Source organism: Pimephales promelas, chromosome 2, assembly GCF_988280905.1.
Source record: "Pimephales promelas chromosome 2, fPimPro1.hap1.1, whole genome shotgun sequence".
NCBI lineage: Eukaryota > Metazoa > Chordata > Actinopteri > Cypriniformes > Leuciscidae > Pimephales > Pimephales promelas.
Genome location: NC_142770.1, coordinates 4,450,848 through 4,472,331, shown reverse-complemented (window position 1 = coordinate 4,472,331; position 21,484 = coordinate 4,450,848). Strand labels below are relative to the sequence as shown.

General features: G+C 39.3%; 2 protein-coding genes across 2 annotated transcripts in view; one reads left to right on the top strand and one right to left on the bottom strand.

Annotated features, from left to right (window-relative positions):
- Positions 1-821: 821 nt before the first annotated feature.
- LOC120486670 (uncharacterized) lies at positions 822-5,479 on the bottom strand. Its single transcript, XM_089121725.1, has 5 exons — positions 5,045-5,479; positions 4,068-4,388; positions 1,317-1,604; positions 1,105-1,209; positions 822-979 (listed from the first exon to the last, which is right to left on the bottom strand). Exons 1-5 carry the CDS (start codon positions 5,100-5,102, stop codon positions 924-926), a joined length of 828 nt encoding a protein of 275 aa, XP_088977851.1. The 5' UTR covers positions 5,103-5,479; the 3' UTR covers positions 822-923.
- A 7,455-nt stretch (positions 5,480-12,934) lies between these two features.
- Positions 12,935-21,484, top strand: part of LOC120486579 (cell adhesion molecule CEACAM3-like) — a 34,328-nt gene continuing 25,778 nt past the window's right edge. Inside the window, exons 1-3 of the mRNA XM_089121706.1 lie at positions 12,935-13,137; positions 16,253-16,579; positions 16,889-17,230. Coding sequence (XP_088977832.1) covers positions 13,086-13,137; positions 16,253-16,579; positions 16,889-17,230 — 721 coding nt within the window. The 5' untranslated portion in view covers positions 12,935-13,085. The remainder of the gene's footprint in view (positions 13,138-16,252; positions 16,580-16,888; positions 17,231-21,484) is intronic.

Genomic DNA, 21,484 nt, shown 5'->3' with positions numbered 1-21,484 from the left:
CCGGTTTTCCTCCGCTTTAATCTACACAACCGGAAATGGACGAGCATCCTTGCGTCAAATGCGGAACTTATGCGTGCATATAGCCCATTCCCTGTCTGTGTCAGTATTTGTTATGGAGTCATCGTTAGATGTCCTCACACTTCAGGTTGGCTTCTTGTCTGTTCTTGTTTTGGACTGCTTTGATTATTTGGATTTGACCTCTGCCTGGCTGACTACGTTTTGGATTGCCCGATTAAACTTACCTGCAATTGGATTTTCTGTCATCATGTGTGTGATTGTGACATAAGCAACTTAATGTAAAGAAGTTGCATTAATATATGTTGTTTAAATGTGCCTACGTCTATAAAAGTAAATAACTGTGTTCAAAGAGAATCAAAATGCTGATTTTTTTTTTTATTTTTATTTTTTTTTTAAGTTGGTGATAAAAGAACGTGTTTGGATTTCAAATAAAAATAGTAAATAAATGATTGGTTCCGCGATGCAAACACACCATATGTGAGAACACAATAGCACGTGCGGCTCCTGCAACAACACATGAACTGCAACACGTAACGGCAAACGGAGTCTAAAGTTCACTTTCATTGTATAGAATAAAAATATGCAATGAAAGTGAATTGTAACTAACGCTGGCAAAGACAAAATCATAACAGTATGGTGAGTATATTAAGACTTTATCATTGAATAACTTTTTTTTGTTATTGAGGGAAATTAAAGCATAGGTCTGCAAAATGGGAATACTGTACGGACACTGCACTGCAAACAAACAGCATAGTGTAAATAGCATTAAACATGCTTCTAGTCATTTCCTCCTGAGTTTAATAATAATTAGTAACACATTGATAATCAACATCTGTTCACTGACTGTGTGTAACAGATTAACTGACTGCAAAACTTCTTGCAACACAGAATGATCTTACCTTTTTTCATCTTGTTGGTTTACACAATGCAGAATCCTTCATGTCTCCAACCTTGGTTTGATCTAAATGAACAATAACATAATGTATACATGTTTAAAACAACAAAGTTTTCAATCTAATATTGAAATCTGTGCCTTATAAAAGATAATAGATTAAAACATATGCATTACTTGTTTTATCTCCTGACCTATTTTTTTACGTTTCCTGCAGATGCAGCAGATCACGACTGCAACTATAATCAACAGAGATCCGGCAGCAGCAGAAGAGATCAACACTATCTGTGTTGTGATGTCTAAAGAGAGACATTAAAGTAAGTAAATGCATCAGTGTAATCTACACCAGAAGACAGAGATCAGGTCAGTAAACACACACACATATATCTGATGAGTGGTGGTGTACCTGCACATGTGTGTCTGCAGAGTGTGTTGATGTCCAGATGTGTGGTCTGGTTGCTGATGGGATTGTTCAGCACACAGCTGTAGGTGTTTTTATCCTGATATTCCACCTCCAGAGGTAGAGAGAGACTGATGCTGAGATCACACACACTGATGCTGGACAATACACTCATTCCTGCGTACCAGGACAGAGTCGCATCACACACACTCAACACTGATGATGAACACACCACTGAACAATTTGAAGAACATCGTGAAGAGTTACTGATGATGACAGGAACAGGCAGACGAGCTGGAAAACGAGAGAATAAAGAGTATTGATAAATCTACACAACAATCTTATTTCCAGTTGAATGTTTTGAGTGAGTGTTAGGGCACTGGTTTTCAAATGTTGGATCATCATGGTTCCATCCCGACCGTGGGACATAATTGTGGCATTTTACAAGTTCTACAGTTTTAAGCGCATCAAAACAATGAAGCTGTTCCCTTTCAAAAACTCTCTATGAAGTCTCTCTAGTACTCACGGCTCATGCCTGAATACGTCGTGGGTGTTGTAAAATGTTCACAGTTTAAGTCCTTCGTTGCTAATTTCCATGTGCTAGCACCCACAATGCGATTGTGGGGCTTGTGTGTCATTCTGGGCGAGAGGTGAGAGACTGGTCTTCCCCTATCGCTTCACTCTCTCTCTCTCCAGATCGGGATGCCCCTTTGCGGGACCCCAAAGCATGCCCTGGCACCTCTTCGGATCAGAGGGAGGACACTGGAGAAATCTCTTGTGACAGCGTGTAAAAGAAATTACTTGAGATGGCGACTCATGGAGTGTCCAGACTACAAATAAGTTGTGTTTGGTTGGATTTTAAAGAAATCTTGTGCGATTGCTCTTTTAGTGCTGTTCATTTGAACGAGTGTGAACACTGCCATCTGAATTCCTGTGCCACCAAACAAGCAGACCGAGACCATAGAAAAGATGGATATCAATCAACTTCCAAAAAAACCCTAGTTCGGTTTGCCTGAAATATCAATGCAACATGGACCAAAGACTAGTAAACAAACCAAAAGGACACGATGCTTAAGAATACCTGTTTTATCCCATCACAGTTCGGTAAAGGCATCAGAACCGCGTCTCCTCGCAGCAGATCTTCATTTGTGTGTGACGGAGGGATTCGTGCTGCTGTTTTGACTCCTTTACACATTTTTTTTGGTCTGGACCAAATGGACTAATCGAACCGGAGTGTGAACGCACCCTTAGACAAGCCATGGGAATAAGAGCCCCCCAAACAATCTAAACTGGAGAACATATTTCGATCTGGTGGCCAGGAGGATGGACCTTAACATTGGTCTCTCCACTTCTTCAAGTGGTACTCAGTGGACGTCCAATGGGGTGGAGGGATAGAATTGTGGGTAGGGTTAGGGTGTGGTTAGATATATTCTAGCTCCACCCATTAGGCCCAAATTACTTTTGCTCCTCCTTATCCTCCTTACTAGACTGCGTGGTACGGCTCGGTTCGTTTTCGCTCCGTTGCCTTTCCACTGCAGTTAGTACCGCTTTAAAGTGGGTGGGATTATAGACTGATCGACAACAGCGGTGGCTGTTATTGGCTATTTAAATCTAGCGGTTTTGGTTTCTCGTGTTCGTCTATTGGTCGCAAATACAATGACACTGGTACTGATGATCCAATCACTGATCTGTGTTTCACGTCACATTTAGTACCGGTACGGTACACTTGGAACCTCAACAGACCAGGTACCATTTAAAGCGAGCTGTACCGTACCATGCAGTGGAAAAGCGCCATAAGTAAGCCGTACCGAGCCGTACCATGCAATGGAAAAGCGCCATACCGTGCCGTACCGAATCGTACCGTACCATGCAGTGGAAAAGCGCCATAAGTCAGTGCTCAACATTTGCTCAGCAGCTTCTCCCTTCTTTGAGGACCTCCATAGTGAGTTACCTCACTCTTGGGGAAAACCTTACCCATCGCGTGTCTTTGTGCCTTCAACGTCGACATATTCAGCTAGCGTATATATGAATCCACGTGGTTATATGATGATGCCTCATGTAGAAGAGTCTGCAGTCTCGTTACAGAAACCAACTCTCCACTTAAGCCATGCAGAACAACCTCCACACTGGTGGGGAATGACCGGTCAGGCTGGTGTACTGCACAGTTATAGTTGTACCAGGCTGACCTGTTGAAGGATTCAAGAGTGGGTGGTTTGATTGATGAAGAATGCTTCGTTGAGCCACAGATTTGTCTCTCCTTGCAACTAAAGCGACCGTTCAATGGTAGTCTGGTCACCTCTGTGGTTGAACCTAACAGGCATCAAAGACTGAGAAAGGATGTTTCTTCTCGATGCCCGGGCTGTTTGGCGACTCGGTTAACACAGTTGCCATCAGAATGGGAGGTGAAGAGACACAAGCTTTCGTCAAGTTGCTTTCTCAACCCACTCAAGGGAAGGTGCTGTTGAACACCCGGCCCAAACCCAGTCCTGCTTACTAAGTCCTGTCCTGCTTAGTCTCGCTAAGATTGGGGACCTGCTCGTCGCTCTCAGCAGCCGCATAAGAGACCCGATGCACAATGTTTAACTGAAGAATTGATGGAGGGGTATTGTTTTAAGTCCTCCAAAAATACAATTGACATAACCTTTTTTTATATATATATAATCAGTGCCACAAATGCTGTGGATTGAATTGAATTCATGCTGAATATTTCTTTACTAAAACAAGAATATGTTTGGACAAAATTACGTCGCTACTCACCATAGACTGAAACACTGAATGCTTTTGATGATTTTTTCGCTCCAGTTATCTCTAGTGTATAAACTCCAGTGTGTTCAGTTGTGGTGTGTGTGATGGTCAGAGATCCAGTTTGATCGTCCAGCTTCAGTCTGTCTCTGAATCTCCCGTCAGGAACATCATCATATGTGGAGAAGATTTGTTTCTTTTTATTCATTTTAGCTATTAGAGAGTTTTCAGCTCCAAATTTCCACAGTATATCATCGTCTTTACGTATTTCAGTGAGATCAGTGTTTAGAGTAACAGAATCTCCCTCCATCACTGACAGTGAATCACCAAACACACCTGATGAACACACAGATTGACACTTCTTATATACGAACAAGATATTATTGGAGTTTTAAACATCTGCTATCTAGATCACAGTGATTGTATAAAACTATGAGCTTTGTGTGATGCTCAAGCATTTGTAGGATACTTAATTTTTGAAAGCATGCAATATTTGAAATATATATTTACTTAGATAAAAGCCGCATTTCTTTCGCCTGCCTTGTGGTGTGTGTGCCTTCACACCTCTCCCTCTCATTTTCAGCACTTTTTATCATTCTTCATGGTTTGCTTCCGCTCTACATTCATATCTCTTTTTTTAAAACAGTTTTATACGGCTTTCCGATCACCTCGTGTCTAATCGCTTCTCAGAATGGCCACTGACTTTCACACAAGCAACTGGCTCAAAATTTAGCTTGAGTCAAAGCACCATTGATACATTGATACACTATCAGGACAAACCTGCAAAATTTAGGTAATTTAAACATTGTGATTTCCTGGCTCTGTCCTAATACATGCAAGCCTGAGGTTTGAAAGTGGCACAATGGAGAAAAGTCTCCACTGGATGAATCTACATTCATCATAGCAATTTACATTATTTTCCATGACTTTTAACATCTGTGAAGAATGTTACTGATTTTAAGCCCAAAAAATAAAAATAAACGATAACTTACCAGTCAGACGCCACCAGCACAAACAGAACAAAACAAACATGTGAATCATTTTCTTCATAAAAGCTGGATAGTCTAATTAATGTCTGTCGCCTCACATTGAGACTCTAGCAGCTCGTCGTCTGAGTCAAACTGAAACCGTCTGTGGTGGGTTTCCTTCCGAGATGAAGAGTGGGTATAGCGCACGTCTCGTGTGTTTATTTTAGGTGAAAGAGCTTCTTCCTGTCCTGCTTAATGACTCTCACGGTTAATGCCTGCACAACCAATCTCAGTTAATGCCTGCACAAAACAGCTTTTTATTATCAACCTTGGTTTGCAAAGTCCTGAATCCATCAAAAACAATCAAATCAGTCTCAGAGGTTAAACTAGACTCTTAATAATCATGCATCTTTGCTAACACACACATATTTACTAAATAATACACCAGCCTTTTTTTGGGCTGTGAGCTGTTAGCAGTGAATGACAGAGAGAGAGAGAGAGAGACAGTAGCTGTATACATGTGCCATAATAATCTGATTTTAATTGGACTAGTAGCACAGTCAGCTAAAAATCTGCATGATTGATATGCAAAACGATAAGCACGCAATGCTATATCTGCAGACCTAGTTTCAGTTTTCATTTCTGAGTGATGAAGACTATTGATACCTGCTGATAAAGATATTTACATGCATGCAGGCGCCGAACGCTCGTGCTGGTTGACATTCGCCTTCAACGCACCAATATACTTCAAGCGAAATCGAAGAACTATCCTATGTGAGGTCATTTTGAACAAAATCAGGCCAAAACTCTTTATTTGGAGATTTCATTTGGGGATTTCGAAACAGCTTGCCAAAAACTTTCTGAAAAAGTTCCCTTGAACCTTCACACTGCCATAGAGAGCCTAAGTCCCGCCCCTCCGCTTCCGGCTCATGGGACCTTATTTGGGAAAAAATATGAATGGTAGTCAATGGAGAGAGACAACTTATCTTTTTATTCTGTCTGAACTGTGCCCTCAATTACACATATGATGTTTGTCAATTTAAAAGATAATTCTGAAAGTCAAAAACGTTGCAGTTTGTCATACAACAGAAGAGTAACATTTAGTTTTATGTGAAAATCGCAGTGTTGTAGTCGAGACCACCTCACTCGAGTCCGAGTCGAGACCGAGACCAGAGACAGTCGAGTCCGAGTCGAGACCGAGTCCATAGAGAGTCGAGTCCGAGTCGAGTCCGAGACCAGAGACGGTCGAGTCCGAGTCGAGACCGAGTCCATAGAGAGTCGAGTCCGAGTCGAGACCGAGTCCATAGAGAGTCGAGTCCGAGTCGAGACCGAGTCCATAGAGAGTCGAGTCCGAGTCGAGACCGAGTCCATAGAGAGTCGAGTCCGAGTCGAGACCGAGTCCATAGAGAGTCGAGTCCGAGTCGAGACCGAGTCCATAGAGAGTCGAGTCCGAGTCGAGACCGAGTCCATAGAGAGTCGAGTCCGAGTCGAGACCGAGTCCATAGAGAGTCGAGTCCGAGTCGAGACCGAGACCATAGAGAGTCGAGTCCGAGTCAAGACCGAGTCCATAGAGGGTCGAGTCCGAGTCAAGACCGAGACCATAGAGAGTCGAGTCCGAGTCGAGACCGAGACCAGAGACGGTCGAGTCCGAGTCAAGACCGAGACCATAGAGAGTCGAGTCCGAGTCAAGACCGAGACCATAGAGAGTCGAGTCCGAGTCAAGACCGAGACCATAGAGAGTCGAGTCCGAGTCAAGACCGAGACCAGAGACGGTCGAGTCCGAGTCAAGACCGAGTCCATAGAGAGTCGAGTCCAAGTCAAGACCGAGACCAGAGACGGTCGAGACGAGTCCATAGAGAGTCGAGTCCGAGTCAAGACCGAGTCCATAGAGAGTCGAGTCCGAGACCAGAGACGGTCGAGTCGAGTCCGAGACCGAGTCCATAGAGAGTCCGAGTCCGGGACCAGAGACAGTCGAGTCCGAGACCAGAGACCGTCGAGTCGAGTCCGAGACCGAGTCCATAGAGAGTCCGAGTCCGAGACCAGAGACAGTCGAGTCCGAGTCGAGACCGAGACCAGAGACGGTCGAGTCCGAGTCGAGACCGAGTCCATAGAGAGTCGAGTCCGAGTCGAGACCGAGACCAGAGACAGTCGAGTCCGAGTCGAGACCGAGTCCATAGAGAGTCGAGTCCGAGTCGAGTCCGAGACCAGAGACGGTCGAGTCCGAGTCGAGTCCGAGACCAGAGACGGTCGAGTCCGAGTCGAGACCGAGTCCATAGAGAGTCGAGTCCAAGTCGAGACCGAGTCCATAGAGAGTCGAGTCCGAGTCGAGACCGAGTCCATAGAGAGTCGAGTCTGAGTCGAGACCGAGACCATAGAGAGTCGAGTCCGAGTCAAGACCGAGTCCATAGAGGGTCGAGTCCGAGTCGAGACCGAGACCATAGAGAGTCGAGTCCGAGTCGAGACCGAGACCATAGAGGGTCGAGTCCGAGTCAAGACCGAGACCATAGAGAGTCGAGTCCGAGTCGAGACCGAGACCAGAGACGGTCGAGTCCGAGTCAAGACCGAGACCATAGAGAGTCGAGTCCGAGTCAAGACCGAGACCATAGAGAGTCGAGTCCGAGTCAAGACCGAGACCATAGAGAGTCGAGTCCGAGTCAAGACCGAGACCAGAGACGGTCGAGTCCGAGTCAAGACCGAGTCCATAGAGAGTCGAGTCCAAGTCAAGACCGAGACCAGAGACGGTCGAGACCGAGTCCATAGAGAGTCGAGTCCGAGTCAAGACCGAGTCCATAGAGAGTCGAGTGCGAGACCAGAGACGGTCGAGTCGAGTCCGAGACCGAGTCCATAGAGAGTCCGAGTCCGAGACCAGAGACAGTCGAGTCTGAGACCAGAGACCGTCGAGTCGAGTCCGAGACCGAGTCCATAGAGAGTCGAGTCCGAGTCAAGACCGAGTCCATAGAGAGTCGAGTGCGAGACCAGAGACGGTCGAGTCGAGTCCGAGACCGAGTCCATAGAGAGTCCGAGTCCGAGACCAGAGACAGTCGAGTCTGAGACCAGAGACCGTCGAGTCGAGTCCGAGACCGAGTCCATAGAGAGTCCGAGTCCGAGACCAGAGACAGTCGAGTCCGAGTCGAGACCGAGACCAGAGACGGTCGAGTCCGAGTCGAGACCGAGTCCATAGAGAGTCGAGTCCGAGACGAGACCGAGTCCATAGAGAGTCGAGTCCGAGTCGAGACCGAGACCAGTGAGGGTTGATTACCTAATTTACTTTTAAATTTACTTAGAGTTTAAGAAATATGATCAGTTTAGGGTAAAAAGGCCACATAGTAGGTGGTGTTAAAAGTAATTTTATTACAATTTGTCATGTGCAGTTGCGCACTAGAAAATCACCAATCACTGGGCGTGTCAATCAATTTAAAGAAATATTTTATTAACATACATTAAAAATCATGAAAAATATTTTTGAATTGAACTCGAGTGGACTCGGGAATAAGTCCGAGTCCTAAAAAAAAAATGTTCAAGTACGAGTCAATTCCGAGTCCAAATGCACACAGTCCATGACAAGACCAAGACCATTAAAATATGGTCTCGAGACCGAGTCCGAGTCTCGAGTACTACAACACTGGAAAATCGCTCAGTGAACTACATCTCCTGGGAGGCGAAACGAGATCCGCTGTTCGTGTGTGTGCAGTCTGGTACAAAACACTCAGGTACGACGGCGTAACGTTACGATTATAACGTACGAATGTAGAAACAATGACAGACAGCCTCAGTAAAGTTTGCTTCATTCATTGAGAGAAAAATCTTTGCTTTAAAATGTATCTTTTGAATTGACAAACATCATTATGTGTAATTCAGGGCACAATTCAAACAAGATCAAAATATTTGTTGTCTCTCGCCATTGACTACCGTTCAATATTTTTCCGAAATAAGGTCCCATGGTGGTCGACCGGAAGGGGAGGGACTTAGGCTCTCTATTGGTCCGTGCCGATTATGTAATTAGTAGGTGTGCTCGGAGACTCCGCCCTCTTTCACGCTTTTATGGTTAATTTCCGCTGTTGGAGGCCATGAGTGAAAACAGGAGCACGCGGCTGTTTATAGTAGACAATTAAGTTGTACTTCTGATGAAACAAGACACGGACCCTTTTTTATGTTTAATACGGTAAAGCTGCTTGATTTTTAAGTGCTATATACAGTATATAAATTTTAAAAAATGTGACGTGACTTTAAGGGAGTGCTGAATTGCAGAGCTTGTGCAAACATATCCATACTGCGATCAGATGCTTTTCTTATGCTTTAGTAAATGCTAGCTGTTTTCTCAGTTTTGTTGTATGTTTGTTATGTTGTCCAGAGAATAGTGTAAGCATGCATTTGCATATTCCTCTAACCATCATGCAGCAGTGTGAGCAGCATCAGATGTTCAATAACAGTATTTCACTTCTCGCGTATTTCGAACTTTGTTTCACCCCTAAATGAAAAACGAAAAAGAGCTTCGCTGTGAGTATATCGGGCCTTTAGGCCTTTTGGTGTGTTCAAGCACAGCTTTCTTTTCTTTTCCGACGAGAGGCAACAACACAGTCAGCTTTGTGTGTTGGTGTGTCTCAGGCTTTAAACAACAGTATTTATTTACCAGATGAAAAATGAAGAAATCACTGTTCACTGAAGTACCTCTCTGTGTTTTAGATCCTGTCTTTCTGTTCTTCCTCTTACCAGTGATCGAGCAGGTACAGTAGGTCAATAATAGGACTCATTTACAAGGTGTAGCAGATTTCTAAATGCATCTTTTTCTGGACTGACATAGTTTAGTTGACTTAACACACACTGCACCTTCTCCAACTCAATCATTGCAAAAGTAGGCACCACGACTGTTTGAGTCTGTCTATCCTGGACACGTCAAAGTAAACCATGAACTAGTTCATTTGTCCTTCTGAACGGTATCCATGATGATGTTTGCGTGCATTATTGCACATTTGATCATAATGATGCATTCACTTTAATATGTTCATTACCTGTTTAATCTTTAAAGCTGTAAATGCAGCTAATTTTGTCTTGCACGTCTGACACCACACCACCTGTTAAAGTATACACACACACACCACAAAATGTTATCGGTCGACAGATCTGTGCTAAACGCTCTCAGTGTTTTGATGGTGGCGGGGAGGCTCCATGTTTACACTTTTGAGGAAGAAAAACCTGAGTTAGAGAATGAATGTTAACTATAGAAAGGTAATGAATTAAGCCTGTACTGCTGATATAGTATTATTGTTTCATCTTTATCAAATTTATGATTCATCTTACTATCCTGAAGTTTGACTGATGATCAGAATATTTTTCATCCCTTTTCACTAGATTTGCTATATATATATATATATATCTAATCACTAAATATCACTATATGAAGAGTTCAGATGCAAAAGCCTCTAAGTGCCATTTGAAATTTTCTTCAAGAATGATAATTTTTATCAAGCTTGTATATTTAAGTTCAGTGATTTCACTTAAATGGCAATGATAATTACCTATTAATTGTTATTTAAGTGAAATTACTGAACTTAAATATACAAGTTTGATAAAAATCATCATTAAAGAAGAAAATTTAAAATGGCATTTAGAGGCTTTTGCATCTGAACTCTTCATATATCTATACCTATTTGATTGCTCCTGCTTCTATTCCCAAATTAGCATTTTTCAGTTGACGGTGTAAGACCTACTAAATCGATCCAAAGGCGGCGTTCAATTTGAGACGAAGGTTTCACGCGTTTCGTCTCTTCTCATGGCAAAGGGACTTTTAATTAAATGCAATACATTTTATCTTATGTATTAACTCGTTTCATCTGACTCCATAAAATGAAAAAGTTTTATCAATGATATCTGTGCATCATTAAATCTACAATAATGTTTGACTATTTCAGCTGTAATGAAAATAAAGTCAAAGTCTGTTAGGATAATCAAATATAACAATTTATTATGTCAGGTAAATGTATTATTACAATTCCATAATCAATTTAAAGATAATCAATGCAAACCATCAAAGAACATATTTTACCTGACCTTGTGTGTCTACATGAGCTGAGAGTCGTATATGATGAGCTGAGAGCCCTCACGGGCTAATCTGAATACAGACAAAAGCCTTGATCTCCCGCTGCATTTTCCTTATATAGCCAAACCTCATTTCATATGGAAACCTATTTAACGCTGAGTCACCATTTGCTTAGTGGTAATTTGCATTCAAGACAACTGACCAGATGTGTCAACTCAAAGATGCACCCTTCTGTGTACAAGAAATTTCTATATTCTTAAGAACTTTATTACCTTTTGTTTTACTTCTTTGGGAATGAGACATCTGTACCAGCCACCCTGAGACCTTTTAAAAATGATTCTAAACACAATCCTTAATGATAATAATTCAAAAGAATAATAATTATATATATGTGTATATATATATATATATATAATATATATATGTGTGTGTATATATATATATATATATATATATATATATATGTGTGTGTGTGTGTGTGTGTGTGTGTGTGTATGTATGTATGTGAGTTCAAATGTTAATTTGCAAGCAAGGCAGGACATTTCGTGAAAATGGAATCGCAATTGCCTTGATTGTGACTGTAAAAATAACATTTGAATGATCATTTTGCCACAGTTTTTTTCTTCTCTTATCATTTCTGTAATGCATTTTAATTTACCAACTTCTAAAGCGTTTCAATATGCATATTAAAACTTTGCTAATGTAAATTATGTAATTTATTTTTAATTTTGCACCAATTGTTGCTAGAATGGTAATGTAATTGCAATGCGATTGTTTTTTTTCCATCACATTGATTTTTTTTTTTTTTTTTTTTTTGGTAAACTTTAGGTCTCTTTTCTCAACATTTGATAATGTATTAACTAACCTTACTAACTAAATTTTATTTAATAAAGATCCAGTTGTTAATAATTGTGTGTTCATGTTACTTCACAGTAATGTTGAAATAACGTTAATACATGCTGTAGAAGTATTGTTTGTTCTTAGTTCATGTTAACTAAAGTAGTTTACGGTCCTTTGTCTTCAGAGACCACTGATCAGATATTTTCTCTTTAACCAGTTTTTCCAGTCTTACTACAGGCTTTTGTTTTGTGTCCTCCCTCTCTCTCTGTGGAGTTAAACAGTGGGGGAGTTACAGTACAGAAGTCCATCAAAACTTTTTTTTTTTTCTGGATTGCATAGAGAATTAAAAACAAAATGAACTAGAGCAAACGCTTCAGCACATTGCTATCTTCAGTGCTCTCTGAAACAAACATTCACCCTTTTGTTCATTAATTAATTAGGGAAATAAAATCAATTATGGAAATATAATCAGCTGTTTTTATGAGCCTCACAGTTAATACTCTCACAGAACAGCTTTACATTCAAATAAAATAAAATAAGCCTAACAACTGTCAAGTCAGATTCAGATTCAGAGCTCAATATAGACTCTCCCACACCTGAACAATCCCGAGATTAGGGTACACACTACTTTATACACAACCTGAACTTAGGAAAACATGTTCATGTAACTTTTTGTCCCACATGGATTCGGTTAAAGTGTGTAGATTGTGGTTGGGACAATGTGGGTTAAGTTCTTTGTGCATTGTGGGAAAGCATGTTTGGCTTGTGTGAGTCTTGAGACAAGTTTTCCTAGACTGCAGAAGGCAGAAATAAATATATTCTTTGTTAAACTGGCAGGACTTGGAGTAAAGGCTTTTTATCTTTAATCTTTGTTTGGACAGTGACGATATAATCTGATCTCCTTGTCAGTTCTTCAGTTCTTTTAGAACACATGACTTATCTATAAAAATGTAGTTCACACTTTGACCAGTGGAGGGCAGTAATAGGCAGCGTCTACACTGCAGGAATCCTCCAAGAAGAGAAGACCCTCTCTCACATCACATCCATAGCTCACACCCATGCTCACAGCTATGTCTCACACTGGCGACGTTACCCTCTATTTCCATATTAAGGAGGCTCCCATGTTAATTTCACTGAGATTCCTTTAATGCAGAAGAACAGAATGATCAGAATCAAAGCATGCTGTAGATGAATCTTCTCTTTTATTCGCTCTCGGTGGTCTTCATTTTACTCTACAATGGTAAGAACTCTCTCTCTCCAAGATAGAAGATTCATGATCAAATTTGCAATATGTGAAATGGCATTGCATTCTGTTTTTAAATTTACATTTTACATTCTAGCAACGTTTGGTGAAAAAAGAAAAAGAAATTACATAATTTACAGAGGACAGTGCTCTTTTGACAGTATAGTGTCCCCATCACTTTACTGGGGCGTTATGACCCACACAGACCACAGGGTGAGCGCCCCCTGCTGGCCTCACTAAGTTCAGTTATGGAATATTCTTGATCCCAGAATGATAATTGTGTAGTTAAGTTACTAAGAGATGATTGAGCATTAGTGATGAACACCTGCTGTTAATAAGCATAATCACTGAAGGAAAGAGAAACAAGGTTTAAGGTCACCATGATGGAGATCAGCGTTTGCTTTAGTTGGTCTCTTGACATTTGCACATATGCGTTTCTTTGGCTGCTGTAATTCATTGTTTTAAAACACACGTGTTTGTTATGCAGAGAGGTCAAGGAAAAGTATGATAAGGTGGTTTTGGTTAAGGAATAATGATGATGATCATCATTTAGTGACTTGACTGACTGATCTCAATCAGAGTCTAAGCTCTGATTAAAAGGTTAAATTCTTAGTTTAATTCTGCTGTGCTGCTATAGCATAAGAGAAAACCATTTTATAGATCATTTGGAGCATTTTACAGAAGGTTTGAGCACAAAAAAATAAACAAGAAAATATATTGCATTATAATGAATAACACAGACATCAAGAATCAGGATATGAATCTCAAGAATGGTGACCATTTGAAAAAACAATTCATGCTGCAATGCATGCTGGGTACTACCATAATACACAATGCAATACACAGCTTCCAGCATTCATTGCAGCATGAATCGTTTTTGAAAGGTCACCACTGTTGAGATTCATATACCGATTCTTGATGTCTAAGTCAGTATGAAATCATAGAGGTTTTTAAAATCTGATGGTCACAACATTTGGCCTTACAGCAGAATCACTGTAACTTATAAAGAGTAATACAAGTAAAGCATCACCTTTTTAATCAGAGATTAGTACAGACATCAGAGAATCAAGACACTAAATGATTTCATAAATCATTGTCAAAACACAACCACATGCTCACATTCTCATCACACTCATAACTATTGTTTTTAATAAACTTTAAATTAAATTATTAATATCTCTTTTCAAAGATGACACTCAGTGTGTTTGCTGTCACAAAGCTTTGGATGTCCACAATGTTTATTTCCACTAGATGGCGCTTGTGTACTTCAACACTCATTTATTTCAGCAACTTTGAATCAGTTTAATTTGTACATTTTTATATTTCAGCTATTTTATAATGCTTGTTGTGATTCATATACTCAACTGTTGTACATTTGAGCAATAATTCTTTTTTCTAAGAGTTTTATGGATATATTTGATTTTGTTCCCATCGTGTCTTTGTATGTCACTTCCTGTTTTTGCCATAGAACAACGAGTCAGAACTTTTTTTTATTTTTATTTTTTTATTGCCATATAGAATTCAAGTACAAACAATTAAGGCATAGATCAACAATCATACAGTTACATTCGTGCTGATACATCACTTAGAGAAGAAAAAAATACATAGAAGAGAGAGAAGAAAAATAATAATAATAATAATAATAATAATAATAAAAAAAAGGGTGAGGGTCTTATTCCAATAACCTAAACATTTCCAAAACAGAGACAACGAGTCAGAACTGCGGTCGGAGTTTACAATTCTCCTGATCATATTAAAAGATGTAATCGCAAGGTTTAACGTGTTTATCATTATGATAAGTCATGCAATCAAGAAGCTTCAAGATGTAACCCCCTCTCTTAGCTCACAAGCAGGCAAAAGTGGTATGTATTTTCTGTTTATGTACGAGTTTAAACTCGTGTGTTTTCCATGTAACTGACTGTAATATGTTTTGGCTGTATATTCATCCTTTTAGTTCTACGGTGTTGATGTTGATGTCTGAGTCCAGAGAGCATTAAACATCAGTTAAAAGAACCTCAGCCTTCGTGTTGTGACTAAGAGCGGTACACTCAGGAAAAAAGTTTTAAAAAGTGAACTTAAAAAAAAAGTTACTGAATTTTACGTTTATTGTTATTAAAAATGTGCAAAAATACTATTTCCAATATGTGAAATAAATACTTTCAAAAACACATTTTACTCTAAAACTGACTAAATCAAAGCAAATCTAAACAAGCTGTGTTTAAAATTTAATACAGTACCAAAAGTTTTCACTAGATGGAGTTCGTCTCCCATTGAGAGCTCAAGTCTGTGACTCTTTTTTTTCTTCAGGACCATTTAACTTTTTCCTATCATGTCCATGATTTTCTTTTTTGTGTGTGTTCACATAGCAAGTGCAAAACCAAGTTTCATTCCATTCTGATGAAGAAAAATAAAATAAAAATAAAAACAAATGTACAATTTTTCAGACAAAAATTACGGAAGAGCACCAGCTGAATGCAATACTACACTAAATAATGCAAGTATAATATGTTTGCAGATATGTACTGTATAGAAAACACACTGATCACAGTTTTTTTCTAATAGAAATAATGCGACAGGCGTTTATTCTTCTTTGAAATGTGTGTTCTGTGTCAGAATGTCTGATAATGTTTTGGTCTGTGGGATTCTGCCCAGTAGTATTTCGACAGCTCGGGTTGCCAGTTGATGGAAAGCACAGCATATATCACAGTCATGGAAGCCAATGAACAAACCGGGTCAGAGATCACAGATCCTACCCGACCTAAAAAAGCCTCAGTATCCATAGAGAACCGGTTCAGATGCGCCAGTACATTTGTGTTTTTTCATTCTTAGTGTGATTGAATGGTTTAATAGCATTTAAATGAGTTATAGCACCATCATATGATGTAATGCTAGACAAAGGATGCCAAAACAGATGCTGTTATACAGTATACTTGTTATACTGAACCAATAAATCACATACTTTAAAGTGTTGACTAATGTAACTTGAATCTAATATGAGAAAAGCTTCTTCCAAATTAAAATGTCATGTAGCTAAACACTATTGATGTGGGAGATTCAAATTCAGATTAAACTATATTGTGAATTTGTTAATATATGTTCATTTCTTCTCCAGGTGTTTCCGGTGTCGGATCAGATGAAGTGTCAGTGACGGAGGGAGATTCAGTCACTCTATACACTGGTGTTAAAACAATCCAACAAGAAGATATTAAATGGTATTTTAATGACATTCGAATCGCTCAGATCAATGGAGATCTCAATAAGTTCTGTACAGATGTTCAGTGTAATGAAGGCACTGAGAGATTCAGAGACAGACTGAAGCTGGATCATCAGACTGGATCTCTGACCATCACACACACCACAAACACACACTCTGGAGAATATACACTGAAGATCATCACCAACAGAGTCAGTGAAAATATCTTTAGTGTTTCTGTTCATGGTGAGTTAGTGAATGTTTAAATGTAATATAATAAATGTATAATTATATGTTAAATGTATAATTTTGTTCAGTGAATCATTGATCACAGTGATCACATTGAGCGCAGTGTATCAAACATTGAACTTTTTAAGCTGGACTGTGATGACATTTTATTCTGGATGCATTATTTTCCTGTTATCTCTGTAAAGCTGCTTTGAAACAATCTGGATTGTAAAAAGCGCTAAATATAAATAAATGTCACTTGATTTGAAATAAATTTTTGTTGTTTTCATCTTAAGAACTTTAATCATCTGTTGGTTTGTGTTTCAGGTGTTTCTGCTGCTGAACGAGATGAAGTGAAGAGAAAGTCAGTGAAGGAGGGAGAATCTGTTACTTTACATCCTGGTGTAATAAGAAAACCAAGTGATGTGATGATGTGGTATTATAAGGACACTCTCATCGCTGAAATCACTGGAGATCAGAGTCAGATCTGTACAGATGTTCAGTGTAAAGAGAGATTCAGAGACAGACTGAAACTGGATCATCAGACTGGATCTCTGAACATCACAGACACCAGAAACACACACTCTGGACTCTATAAACTACAGATAATCTTCATCAACAGAACCTTCAGCATCACTAGGGTGAAGAGATTCAGTGTTTCTGTCATTGGTGAGTGTATAATTCAGCCATTAAATGCATTTTCTTTTGAGGAAAAAAAAACAGTTCAATATTTTTAATCAACCCAATAACTGTTTGACACTTTGACTAATTTTATTAAAATATAAATGCAGTTTTCCAGTGAATATTGTAATTTTAACGGCTGTTGTTAAAAACAACAGAAGGTGGCATTTATAAGTTAATTCAATATCATACAACTGATGACCAGAAAGGTGTATGTGTAATATAGAAATGTGTAAATATGAGTCAAAGATATTGTTAAATACCGGATGGATTATCAGTCAATCTCTAGTAATAATAATGTCTGTTTCTCTTCATCTGTTCCAGGGTCAGGTCTGTCTCCAGGAGCTGTAGCAGGAATATGTGTTGGTGTTGTTCTGCTGGTTTCTGCAGTTGTGGGTGCTGCTGGTGCTGTGATTTACTATCGTCACCACGGTACACATGCACCACCAGTACAACAGGATGTAAGTATTACATATCAGATGATTTAACAGTAAATATAAAAAGAAAAACATAAATGTAAATCGTGAATAGTATTTCTTTTGTCTTTTCTTTAACACTACAGTTCACCAGTGAGGCAGTCAAATTAACGCTCACAAATTAACTAAATAACGGTTCATATAATACAACAGTGCAACTTTTGTCAGAGAGCCAGTGTTTTGTTAGAAATCGCCAATATAACAGTTTAAACATTTTTTTAATGTGAAATTGAAATCATAATACTTCAATTTTTGTATTACTGAAGGACGGGAGATGACAGTTTGATGCAGGTTTATAGACTGTGTTAAATATTGAAGAACTGAAAACCACAATATTTTTGTGTTTGTGGAACTGAAACATCTATCCTTCTCATCACTTTAACCTTCTGTGAATCTGTGTTTTCTTACAGGAGGGGGATGTTGATGACCCACCACCTGATCCCAATGACATTCCTTTGGAGAACATGGAACATCCAGGTGATGCTGATGATCTACAACCTGATCCACATGACATTCTTTTGGAGGACATGGCACATCCAGACTCAGGCCGAGGCTCCTAATAAAATAATGTAACATTATTTATAATTTTGATGCATTGAAATGAACACTGAAGAGAATTTGGAAATGATGGGAAAAGATCAGCTGAAACTCTTTAATTGTCACTATTCCTAAATTTTAGTGACCGGTACCAATACGAGTGAAATTGGCATTTAGCCTTAAACACTACATGACTGTAGGGCTGAGCGAATATGGGTCGAACTCTTGACCTCATGAGAACAAGAGCCCCCTCCGTGACTTTCGTGAAGACACGAGGGGACAGTCAACGATTCAAACCTCGCAGGTCCAAGATTGGTCGTAACCTACCACCTTTCTTGGGTACAATGAAGTAGGGACTGTAGTGCCCTGGCCTCATCGGCTGCTGGAGGGACCGGCTCTATCCCGTCCTTCACCAGTAGGACTCTGATCTCCACACGCAAGACATGGACATCGGCTGCTCTCACTGTTGTGGAGTGGATGGCCCGAAACTTGGGGGGACGCCGGACGAACTGAATCGCATAGCTGAACCTGATGGTCCGAATGAGCCAGCGAGACGGACTGGGGAGCGCTAACCAGGCTCTCAGAGACCGTACAAGTGGGACGAGTAGGGATATTGAGAAGTACCCTCAATGTTCCGCCTCAGACAGTTTGCCATCTGTTGCGATGATGGGAGAAACAAATCTCTTCATTTTGCTTCACTGTTTTGAATCGCTGCACGCTGGGGACCCCTGCTGCTCAGAACTGTGAAAATGCAGGGAAAACTCGGTCCAAACATGCATAAACTCTTCACAAAACGATTGCAAATGTTTATTAAAGGTGTAATCTGTTAAATACAATAACCATCTAATACGATTAAATGTAAATGGCTTTAAAATATTTAATTTTATTCAATTTTAGGGCTGTTTTGGTCGTTTAATAGAGAGCATGGTCTTTCTGAATGTGTAATATCAAACATAAAATTAACACTTTATTTCTCAGAAGCTCCGACCTCTATGTTGCAGTACAGTAAAAAAATAAATAAAAGAGATCCTCTTTTCCCAGTTGACCTGATGGCTTGAGAACCAGGTCCCTGTGTTCACACAACTGGTCTCGCAAGTGGGCCAGGATGAGCCAGTCGTCGAGATCCCACAGAGGGGTAAGGGTGACAGGGATAGCCCGAATGGGACGACCTTGTATGGGTATGTCTGTCTCGAATGCAAAGCGTAGGAACGGTTCGCTACTAGACCACTTGGACATCATCTGACCAAGGGACCACACAGTGACTTTCTTCTCACTGAACAGAGGTAAGAAGGACATCCTCCACACTGAAAATCCTTTTGTTTAGTTTTATAAAAGTGCAAGTGAAAAGTTCAGTCATGCCAGCACTTAGACATTTTGTTTGTTTTTCATGTCCAGACATTGAGATCAATAAATCATGGATAAATCAACATTTATGAACAGAATTGTTTTATACGGAGCCCCTCTGGTCCCACTTTGGTAAAAAAAATTAATTATAACTATCTTGTGGCCTCAAGATAGTAACTCGTGGCCACAATATAGTAACTCGTGGCCTCAAGATAGTAACTCGTGGCCTCAAGATAGTAACTCGTGGCCACAAGATAGTAACTCGTGGCCTCAAGATAGTAACTCGTGGCTTCAAGAAAGTAACTCGTGGCTTCAAGAAAGTAACTCGTGGCCTCAAGATAGTAACTCGTGGCCTCAAGATAGTAACTCGTGGCCACAAGATAGTAACTCGTGGCCTCAAGATAGTAACTCGTGGCTTCAAGAAAGTAACTCGTGGCTTCAAGATAGTAACTCGTGGCCTCAAGATAGAGTTAGTATCTTGTGGCCACGAGTTACTATCTTGAGGCCACGAGTTACTATCTTGAGGCCACAAGATAGTTATAATTATTTTTTTTTACCAAAGTGGGACTAGAGGGGCTCCGTAGTTTTATGACTAAGAATCACATTGTGTATTTAGAGCAAATTGATCTGATAATGTGGAGCGCCCCCATGTGGCTCATCACCCCACTGTGGAAAAATATTTTACATTTGGGAAATTTAAATCTCCTTTATGATATGAATTTTATTATAGCCGTGTGTGTATAATCATTAGACCCCTACTGCGTTGTCATCATGTTCTACTGTGAATCACGACAAAATCAAAAAATTAAAAAAAAAACTGAATAAAAAGGAGCTCAGATGTGGTAGAAACTGGACGCATTATGTTCTCTTTTTTGAATATTTGTAAATAACAAATAATTATGATAACATTTCCATCAATCAAGATCATGTTTGCTCTGTCCAGTGTTTAAAGGTCACATTAGGTCACACAAAACTCCAGCAGAATTGACTGACAACACTAAAGTCTAAACTTGTGTTTGGAGAAACTTGTGCTATTTTCTGGGTTTGTTCATTACCGTAAAGCCTTCAGGTAAAAGAAGACAACATATTAATATACCAACAACAACAAGGTAAGAACTTAAGAACTTCATTCAACAATATATAGGCCACAATAATTGTTTTCTTTAACATGAACACAGAAAAACAAAAGAAAACAGAACGTGTATGAATGAAACCGTGCTCAGCTGGGTTAAAGGAACAGGTTAAAGTACACTGAAAAATAAATAAATAAATAAATTTACGAGGAAGGTTGTGCACTTTTATATATTTATATTTAGTTGATTTATAATAATTATGTTTGTTGATATGTTTATTTTTTTTATGAAGGTCCACATAATTATGTCAAAAATTACAGTACAAAATCCTAATGTGTTGTATAAACACAAACCATTTATGTTAAGTAAAAAATAATTACATCCACAGTAAAGTATACGACGCCAACTGCCATTTTGCCCGAACTTAATTTGATTGTGTTCAGTCTGCTTAAATATGTAAAATTGTATATATTACATATATTTTACAAAATTTAACATATTATATTACGTGAATAATTTGTAAAACAAAATCTTTCTGAGAGTTAATCTTAAACTGAAAATCAACCTCAGAGAACCTTGTTTTAGAGTTCAACGTGTTTCATAAAATATACATTTAATATAAAAAATGTTTGTAAATAATTTTCATAAACTTAAACCAATGCAATTTTTTTTTTTTTTTTTTTGGTTTAACTTTTAAATTTTTTTTTTTGTTTTTACTTCAGCAATAATCTGCTACGGGTCTTCTTTAAAATGAGACCAAACTTAAGTAAGTCCTATGGACCTGTGCAACTTTTTTTGTAATTGATGCACAA